The 13,000-nt window shown below is 42.8% G+C and overlaps 5 protein-coding genes across 6 annotated transcripts; 3 read left to right on the top strand and 2 right to left on the bottom strand.

Moving 5' to 3' along the window:
• Positions 1 to 77: 77 nt before the first annotated feature.
• Positions 78 to 711, top strand: ATPsynG (ATP synthase, subunit G). Its single transcript, XM_017089308.4, has 3 exons — positions 78 to 163; positions 221 to 275; positions 364 to 711. Exons 2-3 carry the CDS (start codon positions 236 to 238, stop codon positions 621 to 623), a joined length of 300 nt encoding a protein of 99 aa, XP_016944797.1. The 5' UTR covers positions 78 to 163; positions 221 to 235; the 3' UTR covers positions 624 to 711.
• A 972-nt stretch (positions 712 to 1,683) lies between these two features.
• On the top strand, positions 1,684 to 3,704 carry abo (de-etiolated protein 1 abo). Its single transcript, XM_017090321.4, has 2 exons — positions 1,684 to 2,749; positions 2,930 to 3,704. Exons 1-2 carry the CDS (start codon positions 1,799 to 1,801, stop codon positions 3,611 to 3,613), a joined length of 1,635 nt encoding a protein of 544 aa, XP_016945810.3. The 5' UTR covers positions 1,684 to 1,798; the 3' UTR covers positions 3,614 to 3,704.
• Positions 3,705 to 3,742: 38 nt separating this feature from the next.
• LOC108021554 (annexin A7) lies at positions 3,743 to 4,521 on the bottom strand. Its single transcript, XM_017090323.4, has one exon. It carries the CDS (start codon positions 4,456 to 4,458, stop codon positions 3,877 to 3,879), a length of 582 nt encoding a protein of 193 aa, XP_016945812.3. The 5' UTR covers positions 4,459 to 4,521; the 3' UTR covers positions 3,743 to 3,876.
• An 852-nt stretch (positions 4,522 to 5,373) lies between these two features.
• YL-1 (Vacuolar protein sorting-associated protein YL-1) lies at positions 5,374 to 7,175 on the bottom strand. Its single transcript, XM_017071068.4, has 4 exons — positions 6,923 to 7,175; positions 6,729 to 6,861; positions 5,988 to 6,288; positions 5,374 to 5,928 (listed from the first exon to the last, which is right to left on the bottom strand). Exons 1-4 carry the CDS (start codon positions 7,054 to 7,056, stop codon positions 5,441 to 5,443), a joined length of 1,056 nt encoding a protein of 351 aa, XP_016926557.2. The 5' UTR covers positions 7,057 to 7,175; the 3' UTR covers positions 5,374 to 5,440.
• A 245-nt stretch (positions 7,176 to 7,420) lies between these two features.
• Positions 7,421 to 12,836, top strand: Tmem214 (Transmembrane protein 214). Of its 2 annotated transcripts, XM_017089997.4 has the most exons (8): positions 7,421 to 7,627; positions 7,693 to 7,997; positions 8,056 to 8,670; positions 8,732 to 8,936; positions 9,058 to 9,203; positions 11,292 to 11,708; positions 11,836 to 11,954; positions 12,015 to 12,836. In XM_017089997.4, exons 1-8 carry the CDS (start codon positions 7,507 to 7,509, stop codon positions 12,127 to 12,129), a joined length of 2,043 nt encoding a protein of 680 aa, XP_016945486.3. In that variant the 5' UTR covers positions 7,421 to 7,506; the 3' UTR covers positions 12,130 to 12,836. The 2 variants fall into 2 exon arrangements, with proteins under 2 accessions (XP_016945486.3, XP_016945487.1); XM_017089998.4 differs by lacking the exons at positions 7,421 to 7,627; positions 7,693 to 7,997; positions 8,056 to 8,670; positions 8,732 to 8,936; positions 9,058 to 9,203 and adding exons at positions 9,411 to 9,536; positions 11,091 to 11,200.
• The last annotated feature ends 164 nt before the right edge of the window (positions 12,837 to 13,000 follow it).

The following is a 13,000-nucleotide window of genomic DNA, read 5'->3' as shown; positions in this document are numbered from 1 at the left end:
TATTCTGTAAAATTAATTTGTTTTTCCAAAAATTAATTCTGTAGATATTTACTAAAAAATAAAATGGGACTTGGTATTTTTAGTTTTCGACCGCTAATCGATAAGTGCTCCGCCAGCCCTGGTCCAGATCCATAACATCTCTGTTTCGTAGCACACTGAATAGGTAAGGTTTTCCACACATTTCTCCAATTTCCTCTTGTATAATTCCCACTGTTTGTAGAACCAAATTGAAAAAATGGCGAGTTTGGCTACCAAGGGATCAGGACTTGTGAACAGTAAGTGTCATGGCTTGAGAGCCAACGATTTTTCGCTACCAATTCAGCGCCTACTAATCGCAAAATTATGTAATGATCATTTTCGCAGGGCTCCTTACTCAGGCGAGGCCACAACTGGACGTGTTCCTGAAATACGCCAAGGTGGAGCTGACGCCCCCGACGCCCGCCGACATTCCGGCCATCCGCCAGGGACTCGGCAATATCCTCAAGGGAGCCAAGACCGGCGCCTACAAGAACCTCACCGTTCGCGAGGCCTGGCTTAACACCCTGGTGACCGCCGAGGTCATCTTCTGGTTCTACATCGGCGAGTGCATCGGCAAGCGCCACATTGTGGGCTACAACGTCTAATCTTAGTTATGTCTCCGCTTGGTAGTCACTGGAATGGCAAACGATACATTTCGACTCTGAATAAAGTGAAATTTGTAGTAACTTAAAACTCCGAAAGTTTAAAAAAACCAAGAAAAGTCTTTTAAAAACTTTGTTCTTCTACATTGGACGTATGGTTTTCTCTGGTCAACAAGTTTCGTTTTGAAATCACAAAATTGGAGAATAACGTGGAATAATTCGTAACCATTGAAATGTCATATTGGTAATACAATTTTATGCTCCAAGTTTATTTCAGAGTGTACCAAGTGTCCTTATAAGCTTGCAATTTATCTGAAAAAACTGTTTTATGGACACCTTAAGCCGGAACATTAGTCCTAAAACAAACAGCCGTTGATTTACCCTTAGAATCGATCGATGTGCGGCAGGCAGAAAATATAATATTCGGAAAAAATTTAAAGACGGTTGCTTGAAGTCACTATTAAATACGATAATATTTCGAAAGTTAAAAATGCCGTGCTTTTTAATAGTGGAAACTAAAGAGAGTGTGGAATTTCTTAAATTGTAGAACATTTCATAATCGAGGGTGTCACATAATTCTCATCCAAGCATAGATTTATAGAATTTGTATTGAAGTAGAATTGATTGTCTTAGGAATACAAATGTATACATCAGTAAAACGTAAACCAAATATAAGCTTTACACGACTGAAGTGATTTCTGAAGGGTAAATTGGATCTTTCCAAGCATCTGCTGTCGTGTCGCTATACATACATATGTTTGTATGTAAGTGTATATATTTAAGGAACACTAGTTGTTATTTCCGGAATATATTAAATTTGTTAGGCATTCTGTTAGAAACCTTTACAGAAGTTTGCTTAAAATTTATATTTACTTAAAGAAAGTTTTTCTACGATCTTCTTTAAACACTGAAATGTAGGCTCGTTATAAATTTTCACGATTTTTCAGTTATTTAAATTAGAGTGAATAAAAGCATTTTTTCTTTAAATTAATATTTATTTTAATTGTGTGTAAGGGTTAAGTACTGTAGCGGGAGTATATTTTGAGAGTCTATTCGCGGTCACACTAAAATTTCATTATTTTGGAATTGCGATCAGCAACCATCTGTTGCACAAAAAGCGCCAAAAGGTTCGAGCCGGTTTGACAGGGATAGCAAGGGCTGATCCATGGTCAGCCAGTATGGCCTACGAGCGACGCCTCCGATCGCAGAACCTCGTGCACCTGCTCCAGAACCGCGAATCCGGATACACCTGCCCGGGCAGTCAGCTGGGCAGGATGCCACGGTTGGCCTACGAACGCCCCTTCTACAAATGCATCACGCCCTGCCTGACCATTGACTCGATCTCGATTCCGCCAGTATACCTGCGCAAGTTCACGCCGGATGGCAGCAAACTGCTCGCCTTCTCGCAGGATCAGCGCAGCCTGCACATCTACCGCTACAGGGGATTCAGCAGTGCGGCGGTGGGCGAACTGATTCGCCAGGCAAACGTGGGCAGTGGCGAGTGCTTCAGCAGCCAGGAAAGCGCACTCAAAAGCACGATCTTTGAACGCCTGTTCGCCACCAAGGAGGCACTGAGTCTGCGACTGTGTCAAGGCGACTACAGTCTCTACTATCTGCACCGGGAGTTTAGTGTGTTTCTGGAGGATGGCCGGTATGTCCTGCTGGCAGCCATGTCCGTGCTGCGTAATGCCCTGCCCTTCGACGACTACGTCCGGTATCCAGATCTCTTCGACAAGCTGGACGCCTTCTCCTATGTGTTCTTCGTAGTGGACCTGAAACTGGGCGTGGTAACCGACAGGCTCCTCCTGGCGCACGACTCCATCGTGATTGCCCACAATCATGGCATTTCGGTCTTTGGCTCCAAGGTGGCGATCATGTCGCGACTGCACCAGTGCATCTACGTCTACTATGTGGCGGAGGGCAAGTTCCACAAGCAGGAGACGATTGGCCCTCGGCCGCGGAACTTTATCGAGAAGGCTCCATCCAGTATTGAAAACCTGGATGCGACTACGGTTCTGCCCATTACGCACATTAAACAGCGCGTTCTTAGCTTCCTTTACCGCCAAATTGACCTCAATAGCCCAAGTGCCAAGGAGAAACTTAAGGAGTTTTACAAAAACTTTGAGTTTGTAAGTCATATGGTTATAAGTTTCGATTTTTACGTGTTCGGAAATGTCCCAAAAATATTTTTCAACCGTTATTTTAGCCATCCTGAAATCCTCAAAACATTTTTCGACACCTTGATTAAAATGAAAACTGCCAAACTGCATTTAAATAGAAAACCAAAACTAATAAGTTTCGTTCATTAGGTGGAGCACATGATTATGGAGAGGATGCAACTGGTAAACAAGGAACTTCTTCTTTTGCGCTACGAAGAACGTCCAAAAGACAGCGATACCATGCCAATGGCCCAATCACCCCGCCGCTTGTATGTGTTCTACACGATATCTGCCGAGGAAGTAGTTGGTGTGTATCCAGATTATTCCGTCGACCTGCTGCAAATTATACTACAATTCTACGATGAGATGAGCAATGTACGATCGCTGCAAACCGGAGACGCGCCCTCATTGCCACTGCATTTCTTCCTCAAACAAAACTTCGTGGACGCCAACGATTCGATTCTCTTCGTCCGACATGCGGCGTTGCGATTTAACCCCAGCGTTCCCGTCAGCTCCCAGAGCCTGTCGCCATCTCCCTATCTGAGGTTCAACGAATTCAGCTTTGACGATCGGCACGTATCGCCGCTGGAGCGACCCAATCCCTGCTCCGCCGAACCCATTGTCTTCCGAGATCGGACCACACAGTCGGTCAAGTTCAGGCTGCACGCCACGGCGCGCAGGCAAATCAACTCTTTGGCACCTCGGGAACTGTGCGCCTTCATTTGGCATCCGTTCGAGCCGCTAGTACTCAGCATTCAGAAATGCATGAACAGCTACGCCTACCATGTGCATCTGTACAATCACGGCACGGTAGTGGAGCAGGCAAGTGCCTAATATGCCTTATATATTTAAGTAGAATACTGTATAGTATCTTTTATATTATATTGATAGTATTTGTGATATGTTTATCGACATTTGATTAAGACATTTATTTGTTGTTTTTGGAATAGAGAAACGTATCTGTTATTTGGAAGTGCAGCAAAACATTTGTTCGATTTTATTTTACTCAGGATCTTTAATAACCAGATTATCGATCCTTAAAAAGTAAATAAAACAATTAAATTTTGTTCTTAATTGTATTGAATGTTCAAAAGTTTCTATGCTGAGGTTGCGTGGTGACCATCCTCGTTGTACTCCTTGTTGACTTTAAGGGAATGATTGATAACGCTTGAGCCGCCTGGAGGATAGCTTGACGAAGGACCTGTTCCTTGGCCAGGCGCCGGCTGCTGAGGCTGATTTGGCAGCGAATTTGGGTTATAGCCTGGGTTCTGTCCAGTTCCAGCCTGGGGATACACCGGTGCTGGAGGAGCCTGTTGCGGCGGTGGAGGTGGTGGAACTAGCGTGTACGGATTGAAGCCGGGAATGGGTGGGTAGCCTGGCGGAGGTTGATAGCCGGGCACTGGTGGGTAGACGTGCATAGCGGAAGGTAGGTACTGTGGATACTGCGGATTCGGCGGTGGGTATCCATACGGATAGGGGTTGTACTGATACGGCTGCCCATAGCCGAAGGGCATAGGATATGCAGGATAATTGTACTTGTGCTCGGTAGCCTTATACTTGTTTTTGTGCTTGCTCTCCCCGCTGCTGCTGCTTTCGCTGCTATCACTGTCCGCCCGGACAACTTCGCCGTACTGGCATCCCAGTACCAGGAGGACTCCAATCACAGCCCAGTTCTTCATTGTTTCGGTTAACCGCAAGACGTTCGAATAATCTGAGCTCACGGGTTTGACTAAATCTTAGACAAGAAAATACCTTGTCCGTTTAGACAATCCAAATAGCCAGCGCGTGCGTTGTTTTTTGATAAGTAGACAAAAACATACAAATCCGACAAGGTTTCAGCCTGGTCTGCTTAACTAATTCCCTGTAAAATTTCCATATTTTGGAAACTATTTTTTAGTTATTATAAACAGATCGGTGTATTTTTTGTCTACCTAATTGAAGTATTGAAATAAAGTCTTTTTATATAAGAGTTGAATTTTAATATCATAATCATATTTAAGAGGTGAATAAAAGTATACCTATTTTTTAACTATTAGAAACTGGAAACTACTTGCGTAGCTTCTAGGTGTCGGAACAACCGCATTTCCTCTAGTTTTGTGTTACTTAATAGACAGAGGCTGTGCGCTTATCAACATGACCATTTGTCGGAAACTAAACAAAACAATACATATGAATAATCCTAATAGGCGACAATGAAGCTCTGAAAATTTAACCATATACAATTTAAAACGTAGTGTTAATCATAACTGAGATATATGTAAATAACGTAATAAATAGGTTTTGTACAAATGGGATGAGCAAGATAAGCCGTATTATCTTCTTGTCAAGTCAACATAGCGGATGCTGCTATAAATGTACAAACGATTTATGTTGTCTTTCTCCAATCAAAACAGACTGGTTATAAATAACTTTTCAAAGATAAGGTTTTGGGAAATACCCTATGTATTTCTCGATGGTCGCAATTGTAAAACGTATATTTGAAAGAATACGTTAAATAAACATTAGGCCCAACCCTTATCAATTCGAGGGTTGACTAACAAATATTTTCTTGATTTATAATTTACTAAAAAGGTAATTTAATCCCCGAGTCGAGGTTCTTCGTTGTGTTCCCATTTTTTATTCGATATATAACTTAGCAAACTAATAAATTGGTGGTTTTGTTTAGTTTTCTCCGTTTTTGGTGGCAGCTGCTGAAGCCTTAAGGCGATTTTCCTTGACCAGCTTGCGCCATTCCAGCCACTTGGTCAGCTCAGGCTGCTCGCTGCTACCGCCCTGCTGCTCCAGCTGCATGTAGTAGGCCTCACGTAAGATCTTGAAGGCCTGGATGCTGTAATATGGCTGCTGGGTGACCGGATCAAAGTAGCGGGCTGGGAGTCTGGTAATCGGACAGATTCCATTGCTGACTTTGGGCGGCGGCTTGTGCCGGAAGATGTTCTGAAACACCTTGTCGTTGAAATCGTTCTCGACAATGACGAATGTGCGTTCACACTTTCCGCCGGGATCCTTTGAATCGGTTGGAAGATTGGCTCCTCGAGTGGGCTTTCGCGTGGCAGGCATAGTCAGTGAATGGTAGCGTATCGTAGGTCCTGTGAACGTGCGCTTGGTAGGTCTCGATTTTTTTTTCTCCAGCTCCATTTTTTGAAACTTTTCTGCAAGTTCGAAAGGAAAATGATTTATGATTGTTTCTACAAACGCTTTGGGTACCCACCAAGAGATTTAATGTTTTCCTCTTCAGTTATTTTGGCCTCCTCCAGCAGCTCCTCCTGCGTGGGCATATAGTCCTCCACACGCACCTTCTTCTTCTTGCGCTTGCGGGCATCGTCCAACTCCTTGAGGCGGATTTTCGTGGCCTGCGTCTTGATGGCCGTCGAAGTACGAATGGATTTGCGGCCAGAGTCTAGAACCGTGAAACGAGGACGCACCCGTCGCTTAGTCACCCCACCACTACCTCGTTTTTTGTTTGAGGCTGGTACGGCCTTTGTTTCCTTCTTGACGGCCGGTTTGGTTTCCTAAAAATAATTCATTGATATTATTATTATTATATTTTCCAAATTTTCCTTGATGGGTCAGAAAGGATTCACACGATTAAATACATTTTTTTAATAAACAATATTAAGAACTTAGCTACTTCGTCTTTTGTTTGCAAGACCTTGGTCAGATTAACTAAATATTCTGTTATTCGGGGCTAATAAAATCTCTTACAGCAATAGGATTCTATTAAAAACACGCCCGAAGGTATTCCCGTGTTACCCCTGATTATATCTTAGATTTAAAAGGCAAAGAGAGCAACAAAAATAATAATTACACATATATGATTTTGCTAAAAAATGGTAATTGGTATGAGAGTTTAACTGCAATTAATTTTTAATTATTAAAGAATGTTTTAAATGCTTGATTGTAAAACCTTCATAGCCCCTTGATATAAAAGTGTTTTGAGAGAGAGTTGCACCTTGTAAGCCTTCGTGTTGACTCCACCGCGTTTCCGCTTTCTGTCGGTAGGCTCTTCCTGGTCTGAAACGAGCTCATCCTGCTCATCGATACTGAAGTCCGAGTCCACCACATCCTCCTCTTCGTCCTTCTGTCTAAGGAAAGGATATCGAATGATTTTACATATTCGTATTTCTCAATTAAAGCCAGACTTACTCGTATTCCTTGTCCTCATCTTCGTCCTGAAAGCCGCCATAGGACGTTTTGTAAAAGTCGTCTTCCTCCTCTTCGTTCAGTAGGTGGGCTATTTTGTTGCCGGCATTGTTGCGCCGGGAGCGTGAAGCAGCCATTTGTTTGGTCTTATACTTTATAAAACCTTTCTTAACGCAGCTAATTAATAAATTTTAAGAATTTTTGGCTAACGATTTTTGTAAACAAGCCGTGAAGTGTGACCAGGCCGAGATATTCAAAAATTCGACGGATGGTTGAAAAGTTGAATAATCACTACTTTTAAAAGTTGTTGTAGCCCTGGTAGCCCTGACAATTTTGAGGTTTTTATATGTTTTTCCTGTTATTTACAGATGATAGCTACGTGCTTTCAGCACTGTCACTACTTGTAAAGTACACGAAAAAGGAAACAAATTGCTTTTCAAGTCCCACCGAATTAATACATTATTTTTGGTATTTCAGCTACTGCATCTAACGTTCACACTAATCCATCGGCTTGTTGCTTTTCGTTCTGCCGGCCGCTGCACTTCATAGTTTAATTTAATTCCACCAATTAACAGCCTGCACTCAATATGTCGGAACAATGGGAGGTGGTCTCCAAGTCGCGCAAGCAAAAGAATCTGGACAAGAAGGTGATCGCCCACACGGAGCAGAAGCGAATTGCGGCACAGCTGCCCAAGCTGGAGGAGTTGTGTAGGAATTTCGAATAGAGTGCACCTGGCAATGCGATTACAAATTTTCCCTTTTCTTATCCACAGTGCCAACTCAGCGATATCGCAATCTGTTCGGTTCCAGCAGCAACAACAACAACAAGTCCCATTCCCCCGCGAAATCCAGTTCAAGTGCCTCGTCTTCCTCTAAGACTAACAAATCGCCAGTTAAAAAGAATCCCGTGAAGAATGCGGGTGCATCGTCGACTCAGAAAAAGTCCACGTCGTCGTCCGTGGGAAAGCCAAAAACCCTGGAGCTGGCGTTAAAGAACATCACCCGTGATGATTTTGCCGCCCAACTGGAGCAGGTGAAGCTCAGTTGTCCTGGTTCCGAATTGCGCTGGCTGAGTCATGTAGGTCATTCAAGTAGATTCCGATAGATCCAATTAACTTATTCTTTGCTCCCCCTAGATTGCTCTGTACTTGAATGGCGCCCTGTCCTACGACTGCGATCCCATCTTCTCCGGCCGCTCGGCTCAGTATCCCAGTGTCTTGGCCAGTGCCTCGCTCAAGTATTCTGTTGTTGAGTTCCTGGGGAGCGTGGGCGAGCAAAACCTGGAGTACTTCTTCTACTCCCTGCTGGACAGCATGGCCACGGATCTGAATAACAACCAGACGGTGGCCGGTTACAAACTGGTCCTCCAGTTGATCGGTCAGAACTGGCCGAGCATTTGCTCCAGGAACCTGGCCAAGACTGCTCTGCTGCGGAATTCCTACCAGAACCGTAGCAACATCTGCCTGAGCATCCTGTGGGCCATTGGTCAGGGCGGCTACCAGTCGCTGAACGAGGGCATCAGGGTGTGGCAGAACCTGATGCTGCCCAACCTGGAGCTCAAGCAGTACACCAAGTTCGTGGTGGAGTACATGGAGCGGGCTCTAAGTGCAGCAGCTTCCAGAAAGCCGGTGGATTCGTTGCAGCTCAACCAGCAGGAGTTCTTTGCCACCTACAATGCGTTGAATGCGACCTACAACAATCTGCCCAAGGAGTGGCAGCAAAGTCTGAAACGAAGTGCGCGCTTGTTACTTGTAAGGCCCACATGCCTAGAATCGACCATAGTTTTCTGATTCTTTTCTCCTGTAATTATAGCAACACTATATTGACAGTCCCGTGAAGCATGCCAATATTTTCCTGACACTCTTCCGCGAAATAAGCGCCAACTCCAAGCAGAATAACGAGATCGAAGGCTGTATTAGTTGCCTGCTCAGCAGCGGAAGAGATGATTGCCTCAGGGTGTGGCGGATGAACTATAAAAAGCAACAGTTGCCAAGTCTATTGCTACTGAAAGCTATAGGTAAGATCTAAGCGTATTAAACCGTTTTGGAAATTGTATTGAACTTTGGAAAAACATAGAAAAATGTTCATTTAAATGAAATTTTACTTATAACACAAACATTGCCTTCATCCCTCCTTAGACGACAATTGGACAACGTCTACCCACGAATTGGCTACGTCGCCTGTATATCACTCTTTTCTGCAAGATGTAGAAAATCTGAACGAAGAACTTCAGGCGGGCAAGCGCAAAGATGGCAACTTAGAAAGCTTAAAAGAAGTATTACTGGTAAGTAGGGATGAAATATATATTTATATATGGAATATTTTGTAACGTAAGTCGCTGTGATCCCAACTATAAAATATTTCGTTTTTGAAATATCACTTTTTTAATAATTTGGATACATTTAAAGCGAATATGCGCGTTTATTAATACATTTCGGTTAAAGAACGAGTAAAAAGTGAAAATTTCGCGAAATTGAAATCTGGAACGGTGTGGATAGATTTGAATGTTTCGCGCATTTTATTACACATCTGGCCACACTGTTAGGGTCTCTATCGCTGGTGATGGACAATTCCATTTCCTAGTCTGGTCACATCGCTTTCGTGAAAAAAAACGAAGGTATAAGTTTGTTCAACTGACAACCAAAAGTGAATAATTAATTGCAATCGGTGCTAAAAAGAATGACTTGGGCTAGTTAAACAGTGCAGCTGGTCCAAAAACTACCTATTAGGCAGAAAACCTCCAAGGATTAGCTGATAACCAAACAAAAGTTCAGAGGGGACGCTGCCAACGCGACGTCGCTGCGAGAAAGAGACAGCAAAAGCTAGCCGGCATTCGCCCGTAATTTCTCTCAATTTCAACTAGCTTTTCATCGACAGTGAGCATAAATTAATGGTCCGCACCTTAATTATCGCGTTGTCGCTCCAGTTGTTGTTGTTATTTAAGCAGTGCAAAGTGCGTTTCGGCCGTAGGTGTGTGCGTGTCATCATTAACTGTTGTGTATGCGTGCGCCCCTCTGCACCCGTATTGGTATTGGTGGCAGCTATAACTGCACTTTTCCCATAGCGTTGCCATGCGGGTTCCAGTTGCCGCTAAATTTCTCCGAGCGGACGTGTTGCTTTCGAAAAGAGAGATTAGGGCATCATGGGATCATAAATCTCGATTTATCAGGCCACAAGTTCTTATCAGCACGCCCAATTTTTTGGTGATCAGACTCTTATTTGTATTTTCCTATTGACTGATGTGTTCCAGCTGCGATTGGCTATCCGCCGCCCGCACCCCTCCCTCTCGCCGATTGTGCGCACTCTCGTCTTCTCCCCTCTTCTCTTCTCTTCCCACTCTCACTCTCACTGCACAGTGGTGCAGTTTGGCACTCTTACCTGAAATTCATCCAACGCCACGATTGCGAATTCCGAGGTCCAACAAAAAAAGAAGAAAACGCTCTGGCCTTCCCAATTTAGGCTGCTTCAACACGTGGCATGACCACTGTGACCCTGATTCTCACCGGCCTTCTAAAATGTTCTTCATTATCTACCTTTCTTTCTTTTACTCGGAAACGAAAACAAAGAAATTTTGAGGCCATAGGGTGAGGTTCATCGAACTCTTTTGTACAGACAAACATTTAAAAAATATTTTAAGATAGGCCTTCTATTTTATTTTCTTTATCACTAGCCCTAGAACCTCAAATAAGAGAAATATAGAAGGTCACAAAAAGAATTGTCAGTCTATCTTCAAAATCAAAAAGTATTTAAATACACAAGTACAATTAAAATAGTTATATAATGTTCTATATCGATAAAATAAAACTTAATCTCATCTACAAGTTATTCTGCCAAAAATCTTGAAGCCTATTTTAAAATTAGTAGTTTCATAAAATGGGACATTAAAAAAGTTATAAAACGCTAGGTTTAGAAAAAAGATTTAATTTTTAGTATCTGGACAAATTTGTCCGAGTATACGTACTTAAAACTTTTAATTATCCCCTCTCGCGGTTTTAGCTTATTCTCGCATCTTAGGTCATCGCGCTCTTATCCCGCAAAGCATTCCAACGCAATCTTTTTAGCAGTCGCAAAAAAAAGCTCGGTTTAAAAGCTCTCAAAGGCCCGTCATTCTTTTTAGCAACACAATTGCAATGATAAACACAATAATTAATTCAACTTCTCTTGTGAACAGCTGAAATAATCTAGAAATACTCGAAACTAAGTGAAATTAATTAGAAAATGGCTCAGGTTAAACCGAAAAGTAACAAACAGGGTGGCAAACCAGCGCCGGCCGCCAAAAAGGTAAACACAGCGACTCAATTAAAAAAGGCGACCAAATTAAATTCCCCCAGTTCGAAATTCTTATTGACTTTATGACTTTTGTACCTTAAAGAGCGTCCAGGAGAAGAGCAGCGCGCAGCAGAAGAAGAACAAACAGAATGCTGCGGCACAGAAAAAGAAATGCGGATGCTGCAAGTGGACGTTGGGCAGCATTTTCATCATCGCCCTGATTGCCGGAGCTCTGTACTACGACACCGAGGTCAACGGCAAGGGGGTGTTCGAGAAATCGGCCACCGGCAAGGTGCTGAAGAACGCCGGAGTGCTGCCGCATGTGCAGAAGACCTGGTACACGGTCATGGGTGCCGGAGCAAGGGGCTACAAGTGGGCGGAGGTGAATGTCCCGCCGTACGCCGAACCGGCGATCAAGACCACCGGCGACCTGTGGAAGCTGGCGAGGAATGCGGCCTGCAACGTTTACCAGAACGGAAAGGGGTACTTCGGCGCCAAGTGGCCAGTTGTGGCCAAATTCGTAAGTGTCTTCTAGTCGATGTGAAGATGAGGTCATATCACGTTTGAATATGCTCGCTCAAACCAGTTTTGAATTATTCTTTCTTTTACTTTCGGGCTCCTTTGTTAATACGCTTTCTATTTTGTAGATTGACCAATACGTTCCCAATTTGTCTGCCAAGATTGAAGCCTTTGCCGCGGGCGTTAGCGATTTTGCCGTCAGCAGCTACGAAAAGTCTGCCGTGCTGATCAAGGAGAAGGTGCTTGTGTAAGTTTGAGTGGCTGTTTGTTTGAGAAAGCATCCCTTATAATTCTATCGTTTTATCAGTGGCCGTCTCTCGCCCGAGAACATCAATCTGGCGCTGAACCAGACGCGTAACGCCGCCCTGGAGTACTACAACCAGTTTCACAAAAAGGTCGACGCATACGCCAAGCTCAAATGATTCTAAGCGTCAGGCACGCTTACCTCTCTAACAGCAACATCATCAGCAGCTGCAGCAGAAGCAAACACAAAACGCGTCATAGTAAATAGGAAGAAAACCCTAATTTTTCGCAATTAGTTAAAAAACCGGAAAATGTTCTACCAGTCGAAACTCAAGAAGCCATTCACATTCATCAACAACTTCTCGTCAAGTCTAATTAAGAAAAAGCAATACGAGCAAATCTTTGTGGATGCCGATAGTGTACACTAACAACTTAGTAAATTCAACCTCTATACTGATAAATTAGTTAAAAATCCGAAAAAATTTCTGTTGTACAACATTTGTTTAAACATTTTTCTCCAAGATGAGAAAACATTATTTTTAAATTTGTTTACAACGACTTGCGAGTTTTGTAAAAAGTTCTATCAACAAAATTTTTGTAATTGTAATTATTTAAGTGCGTTTTTTTGTGGCGATGCGCGAAGTGTTAACTAAAGTATGTTAACTGAACTTAACAATTCCAACTGCATTTTGAAGGCAAACAATAGATTCAAATATTTTTATACTTTTACTCATAGTTTCTTATTTTTGTGTGTGCATTTCTGTAGACTCCAATATTTGCATAAAAGCGCTATCCTTTCGATTCGATTTTAAATCTCATTTGTATATTTAATGGAATACACGATTTTGCATAAATAAAATAAAATTGAAAGAAGTGAAGTACAGAATCATAATGGCTTTTATTAAAGTGCTGAACGGAGCAGGTATTCATCGTTGCGCCGAAAAAACGAATTTGATCGAAAGATATTTAAAAAAAAACGAACCAAGTTCGCCGATTTATTTGGTAACTATTTTTTCAAATTTCGTTTGAAAAAAGCACTTAATTTTTTTT

This window comes from Drosophila suzukii, chromosome 2L, assembly GCF_043229965.1.
Source record: "Drosophila suzukii chromosome 2L, CBGP_Dsuzu_IsoJpt1.0, whole genome shotgun sequence".
NCBI lineage: Eukaryota > Metazoa > Arthropoda > Insecta > Diptera > Drosophilidae > Drosophila > Drosophila suzukii.
The sequence above is the reverse complement of the archived record's forward strand: the minus strand, read 5'-3'. Positions and strand labels throughout refer to the sequence as shown.